The following is a 7,049-nucleotide window of genomic DNA, read 5'->3' as shown; positions in this document are numbered from 1 at the left end:
GGTCGGTTTCTGCAAAATCGGTGCTGGTGGCAACAAACCGGACACCCCGAATCAAGAGCGGGTTTGGAAGGGTTTGGCGGCCAGCTTAGTGACTCAGTTTCCCCAGCTGTGAAAACGCTCTCCGTCCCCACGGGGTGTTAGGAGGATTAACCCGTAAGCATGCAGCGTGTAGAGATCCTCTGGCGGAAAGTTCCTTACAGGGCAGTGTTTTCAAACATTGGGAAGCTGATGAGCCCCCCATGAGGAAAATGGAAGGGGTCCTCTGTCTCGAGTGCCCGAGCGCTTTGCTTGCTGTTCTGTCGTGTAAAGGTGTCTGCAGCTGCAATACTGGCACTTCAAGGGGTGGTCATCCTGCACGCGTGAAGGCCTCTGCCATGCTTTGGGAAGTGCTTAACAAGCCCCTCAGTATATTAAAGATTTTAATAGTTGTGCACATTCCTCAGGAGCCCTTGAACATGGTTTCCTATCACTGCTTTTTTTTTCTTTTTTTATTGCTTTTTTTGCTTTTTAAATCTTCTACTTAGAGTCAACAAATAAATGGATAACTCTGAACTTCAGTTGTGAGCTGCTGTTTGCTTGGGTCAAAAGGTTGAGTGACTGTGATAGATGGACCAGTGTTTGAGTAAAACGTGGAGCAACTGGCAGGGAACATGCCAAAGAGATGCTTCATGGGTTCTGAAATATTGCATTTCTTCTCTCTGCTTAAAAAAAATTCCTCTGACACTTGCTCCTGGCATACATCTCCCTCTCGCGTTCATGCGTGCTGACTTGTAGGATTGCCTGTAAATGCAGGAATGGTTGCAGTTTTGCTCTCCAGTTGGCCTTCGGGGTTCTGCCTGCTAGGCTTCTGCAAAGGTATGATCCCAAGCTGATGGTAGTTCAAGCACGCTTAAATACCCCTGTGTGCCCATTTTCTGGGGAAAAAGGTATAGCAAGTGTAGTTGAATGAGAAAGTGGCTTTGTTTTGAAAACAAAGTGATGGGAAATGAACTTTTCAGTTGCGGAGTTGAGTCATGTTGATTGGTTGCATCTCTTACTGTAGCCCATATTTGATTGCAGAGGTCACCTGTTTTCTTCTTCCTTTTTCTGCCCTTAGGGTAAAGTAGAATACCTGGTGAAGTGGAAAGGATGGCCCCCAAAGTAAGTTTTACTTGTCTTTTTTTCTTTAATATTCGGTAATAGCTTATACTGTATCTCTGCAACTGAGCATCTCATTCTTAATGGGTAACCTTTTGTGCCTCATTCCAACAACGATAAACAAAAACAAAGAGCCACAAACCAAAACCAAATCTATTTCTGGACTGGCAGCTGAGGGATACAAACCCTGTGCCAGTCTATTCTGACTGGTTTTTGCTACCACTGAAATATTCCGTTGAGATGCTTTCTAGATACAAATGTTTTTAAATTCATTATGAGTTCAACAGGGAACCCTGATTCTTCTGAACTTGGAATGGCTCCTACTTTTCTGAGTCAGCACCAAGAGGACCCTACTTTATTTTTAGTGCTATATGCAGTCTTTTAAAATAGAAAACAAGCTGACGGTCTTGTCTTGTTGTCCTACTGCTTCCCTTCTGCAATTCACACACGGAAAGGGGCAATGTTTCAGATTTATTGATTGTAGCCAAATGCAGGTGATCTTTGTCCCTTGAAAATTACCGCCATGCCTTCATTTCCTTGTCTGAAACCTTCTGTTCTTTTGAGTACCTTTTCTGCTTTTGCTTTGGTTGCTATGTTGCAAAAAGGAAAAAAAAAATCATCTTTCTGCAGCATTGCTGTGCACCGTTTACAGACAGTTCTCTTATTAAAATGCATCTGCCTCTGAAGAATTGATTGTTCTGTGCCTAAACAGTCTGTAAAATGCTTTGAGATTAAAAGGATTAGGTAGCTGGAGAATATTACTATGTTAGCTTGCAGTCTAGTAGAACAGCCTCCTGGCCAACCCATATGGGGCCCTGTCTTTGCTTTTCTGTTTGCAACTGTGTGTACATACACAATGCGTGGGTACAACTACATTACACATGCAGTTGCACTGCGCGTTGCTAAGCAAAGGGGGCTGCTTTTATGGGTTTGTCCTTGCAGTTGCAAAGCGGGGCCCGCTAGGATGGTCCTGACAGATTGTATCTGGTGTCCAAGAAGTTGAAATATGTTCCTGTGTGCCTGATCCTCATGCCTGATCCTTGTGCTTATAGGGCATGTGTGAATATAAGCAGCTTCCCCTCTGTGGTGGCGGTGGGAAAGGGTGACTTTGTTCTTGACTCTAAGTTCTGCTGTCAAAGTGTAACCTTGTGCACTTGTTGAACACCGGTTGCCATATAGTGTGGGTCAGTTCTTGGACTGCTTCAGCCTTCTAGGTAGCCAAGCCTAATTTAATCTCTGGTAGAGGTTGGAAAATGTATTTGTAGTCTGTGAGGCACCATCCCCTTTTGGCCAGAATACTGATGTTTATTCCATTCTCCTTTCAACAAATGCATTGAGGTCCTTCTCTTGTAAAGTCACTTGCCAAGAAGGTGGGCTGAGGCATGGCGTAATGTTTCCTTGGACAGAGCAGCCCTTATTCTTACTGCTGCCTTTCCTTGTCCTGTGCCTTGGAACTCTGGGGGAGCCAAAAACTCTCTTTTGGGAATTAAAAGCACAGCCTTCTGCCCAGGGAGCAAAGGGGTGTCAGGGTTCCCTTCTTTTGATGCTGTGACATGTCCAAACACCCTCCCTCTTCCCCCAAACTCCAGTGTACTCCATTTTCTCATCCCATGTCGTATTTCTCTTCATTCCCCTCCCCAACTTTGTCGCATTGCTCTTTGTAATCTCTGTACCAGTTATCCCATCATTCCCCATTGGAGGCTTCATGGAAGGGAATAAGTATAGGTCAGTAGTTTGCTGCTTTCCCATGTAATTGATATTTCACTTTTTTTTTCTTTTTAATAAAAAATTCTTATTAATGCCCTGCACCTCAGATTTCTGGATTGTACTGCTGGAGTCAGGGAATGGAAGAGTTACAATCTGATTCTAGCTACAAGCTTGTTTACAACTTGTGTTGGAGTTAAGAGGGGAGGGGGAAGAGGAGGAGTAGAGGGAGGGGGAAGGCAGATCATATGATCTATGTTTTCCAGAGTGCCTGCTCTCTGCAGTTCTGCTGCAGCCCGGGCTATGTGTACCCGTATATATAGCTCTGTGTGCGTGTGTGTGTGCGCGCGCGCGTGGCAAACTGAACCATGTTTTTTTTATATGCAGTGTTTTGCCACTGCAGCGAAGCCAGAAACTGAGCTGCAGAGAAAAAGGCAACACCCACCAGGTTTTTTTTAAAAGCAAATCCCCTTTCTTCTCCTGCCCATGAAAAGCAATCAGATGTCTTTTTTCCCCCCTCGTGTTATTATTTTTCTTACATTTGTAGAATGAGTGCCAGAATCCCTGCAGCTGGGAGGAAACCTTCCTCTGTTCAAACAGCATCTTGGCTTTGACAGCTCACAGTCAGGTTGCTGCAGGAGGCTTGAGCAAAGAAGGGAGGGAGGGATCAGCTGGTTATGAAGACATGTCTGTTTTTAACTCTCTGATGTACAGTGCACCTTGGGATATCTGAATTTCATATTTTTGTTTCTCCCTTTTGTAAAAGAATTGTACTTTCATTTCTAGAACCATTCTTCAGGAATGTTCCTATATTTCAGTACCTTTCTTCTGTCTAATGGAGAGATGAAAGGGAGAACCATTCCCAAACCACCTCCCTGTGTACATATATGCATGTATTGCATGCCCTCATGTGCGGTTTGTACTTCATCCAGAAATGTAAACATCCTAAAATGCTTTCCCCCTGTTTAAAAGCACTGATACAAATGCACCCTTGCCCACCTGCATGTGGCTCCTCTCTGGCCCTCCTCCCCAGGGGCTGGGAGGGACTCTGCCTCCAGGCCCCGGACCTCACATTCCAGGAAAATTAATGTTCTGAGTCATTTGGCGTTTCAGACTTGCTTTCTTGCCTTTGAGTTTGTATGGTAGAGGCATGCTACCCACCTTTTCTGGGCAAACATGGCCCCTTAGAAGCAAACACGCCATGAGGACCGCCTTGTGATCCTTTCACCTTCCACAATGGGAGTTTTTGGCTGCTTCTCCCTGGTATTAAGTGCAGCTGTGCCCCTTGGGAACCATTTTTGGCATGGCCTGCTGGGTGGTTTCAGTCCTTTCCTGAGCATCTGACTCTTGTCACAGCTGTCTGGCAATCGAGGAGGGAGATGGGGCACTGAGTGACACTGCTCACAGGCTACTTTCAGAGCATCAAGCTTATTTTGAGTAGTTTTGGTAGCCCTGACCACAATGCAGATGGGTTCCTCCTGCGCTGATACAGAAATACTGATGACCTCTGCTAGATAGAAATAACCTGCAGGGGGAGTTGAGCAAGAGGAGGAATAGTTGGAAAGTCGCCATCAACTTGCCTCGGGGCCCAGGTCTAAACATGTTTAGTCAAATGGCATCAGTGGAGAAAAATTAAACTCTTCTTAAATGAATACTTTCAGCTCCAGTGATTAGAGGTAATTAATAATGCAGGTGAGAAAGCGTACTTACTCTTGAGCACTCTAAATTAAGAGAGACCTATTTTTCAGAAAGCTGTATCAAATCACGTCTCATTGTTCCATGGGGTTTGTTGGATTTGAGGGAGTGCTGCAGATGAGACCTGTTTAGGCATTGACTTAAAATCAGTTTGCAAGTGCCTGCGCAGGCTTTGCAAACAGCGTGGAGGGGGCCCTGGGGAGGAAAGCCTTCCCTGTTCTACAAAGAGCTGCTTGACACTTGGCCCTGCCTGTTTTGGGAAGGGGAGGTGGTGTCTGCGGGAAGTTGGGGAGGGAATGGCTGGGATTCCTCAGAGCTCTCGCAATGTTGTGGCAGGCCCCACTGACACTTGTGAAGACAGTATCCAGGGCTGGAGCACACTGGTAGCAGGCCTGCAGAGGGAATGTTTCATTAAAGTATTGTTTACTTTATATTCCTTACGTTTTTCTTCAGATACAGCACATGGGAGCCAGAGGATCATATCTTGGACCCTCGCCTGGTAGTGGCTTATGAAGAAAAGTAAGGGCGCGTGTTCTTTCTCTCCCTGGACACAGGAAAAGGAAATAGTGTCTTTATTTCGTAGTGTGCGTAAAGTGCCCCTGTTGTCCCTACTTCAGTCAAAGATGAGATGTATAGCAACGAATCCTGCTTGATCTCTGTATCCTGGTGTTGGCTGAGGCGGACAAGGCAGAGTTAAAGCAGCTCTGATGGGCACTGTTCAGGAAATGAGGCCAAGAACAATCAGCATTGAGCCAAAGAGCAGTCAGTCTCAGGTTTTAATCAGGTCCAGGGCTGGACTGGAGTGATGCGAGGTGATAAGTTCCTCTAACCCATCCTTGATCAGCTGAACCAGAGAAATGCCCTTATTGCAAGGCTTTCACTCCTACAAGAAGCAATTCTGGGATGTTTTCCAAGTCCACACTGGTCACCATTGGGTTTTAATGAAGGAAATGGGGGAGCTGTGCTGCGAAAGGTAGAAGTCCTGACTAAGCTTCGTGCTGTGGTATTTAGTACTCAGTTTGATTTGTGTTCCTCTTTCACAGGGAAGAGAGAGACCGTGCGTCGGGGTACAGGAAAAGAGGCCCCAAACCAAAGCGCCTCCTACTGCAGGTAGCCTCTTGCTCTTCTGTGTATTTCTAACTCATTAGCTGCTGTGCTGCTCCTCTGCTCACAGGGAGGTGGAAACTGTCCGTTTGCTGTTGCATGGACAAAATTGGAGGTAACAAGCTAACACAACAACGTGAAATCAGTGGGTAGGCAGATAGTTGTAACCTGTTAGCTGAAGAGCTGGCTAATTTGTCTTTAAAAAAGCAAAACAAAAAAACCAAACCAACAACAGTTCTTGCTCTCTGAACTAGGATTTTATAAACTTTGGGCTTGGGTGGTTGCTGGTTACCTGGTTTGCGTGCTCTTTTAATTTCGTGTTGGGCTTGGACTTTCCATCATGTTAAAGGTAGCCGCTGGTTGGAAGTGGAGTTCCAGCACGCTTTGACTGCTGCCAAGCAAAGCAGCCAGTCCTAGGAAGCACATGTTAGGAAGAGCTTAGATGGCAGTTGAAGAGGTGAGAGAAACAGTGTTGTAGAAGCAGCACAACTTACCCTAGCTCATCTAGATGTTCAGGGACTGAACAAAGAATAGTTTCCTGGCTCCCAGGTGGGACCCCTGACTGTATTATCAGATTTCTGCTCTGACCCGTGCTGCATTGATGTCTTGGCAGCGCCTGTATGGCATGGACTTGAGGAGTGCCCACAAGGGAAAGGAGAAGCTCTGTTTCTCTCTTGCACGGAGGTTTGGAGGAGGAGACAGTAGCCTGCCAGGGTCCAAGCCAGGGCAGGCAGAGTTCTCAGAGAAGACTGGGGGAGCAGTCCTGCCATTCTCTCTCCGGAAGCAACGCAAAAACCAGAAGTACCTGCGACTGTCAAGGAAGAAGTTCCCCCGCATGGCGAGCCTGGAGAGCCGAAACTGCAGGCATGAGTTCTTCCTGAATGATGCAGTGGGCCTGGAGGCCAGGCAGGGCCCTGAGGACTGGGAGGCCATGGAGCACACCAGCAAAGAAGGTAAGGCCAGACACTCCTTGGCTGTGAAGTTCTGGGGCATGTGAAGGATGCTCTGCATGCTTCCTCCTTGCTTGCCTCATCCTGGGATTGTGGTTTAGGTCAGGTCCTCAGAGCAGCTGTTGCTGGCTCACATTGTGGCCCTTTTGTCTGCAAGTTACTTTCTTGTTTGGATGAACAGCACGTCTTAATCTGCTTTTTTGGTGCTGTCGCCTCTGTAGTCTCCTATCAGTGACGCCCCTCCCAGTGTTAGAAAACATGTGGAAGATACTGCAAGTTACTCCCCTCTTCTAGTTTCCTCCCAGCAGAGCTGACATGCAGGGGTGACAGTGATGAACTCTGCCTCTGTCCACATACCTGCATGTGTTCAGCCTGCTGCTCTGCCACAAGGAGCTTGGCTGGCAGTGGACAAGCTTGGACACCAGCACTCCTCTCATAGTGCTGCTCTGAGGAACATAC

General features: G+C 46.7%; 1 protein-coding gene across 1 annotated transcript in view; it reads left to right on the top strand.

Annotated features, from left to right (window-relative positions):
• The window catches only part of CBX7 (chromobox homolog 7), a 34,646-nt gene that overhangs the window by 24,157 nt on the left and 3,440 nt on the right, over positions 1–7,049 (top strand). Inside the window, exons 2-5 of the mRNA XM_009322522.1 lie at positions 1,097–1,140; positions 4,990–5,055; positions 5,580–5,646; positions 6,254–6,593. Coding sequence (XP_009320797.1) covers positions 1,097–1,140; positions 4,990–5,055; positions 5,580–5,646; positions 6,254–6,593 — 517 coding nt within the window. The remainder of the gene's footprint in view (positions 1–1,096; positions 1,141–4,989; positions 5,056–5,579; positions 5,647–6,253; positions 6,594–7,049) is intronic.

This window comes from Pygoscelis adeliae, unplaced genomic scaffold (genome assembly GCF_000699105.1).
Source record: "Pygoscelis adeliae isolate BGI_AS28 unplaced genomic scaffold, ASM69910v1 Scaffold60, whole genome shotgun sequence".
In the NCBI taxonomy this organism is placed as follows: Eukaryota; Metazoa; Chordata; class Aves; order Sphenisciformes; family Spheniscidae; genus Pygoscelis; species Pygoscelis adeliae.
The sequence above is the reverse complement of the archived record's forward strand: the minus strand, read 5'-3'. Positions and strand labels throughout refer to the sequence as shown.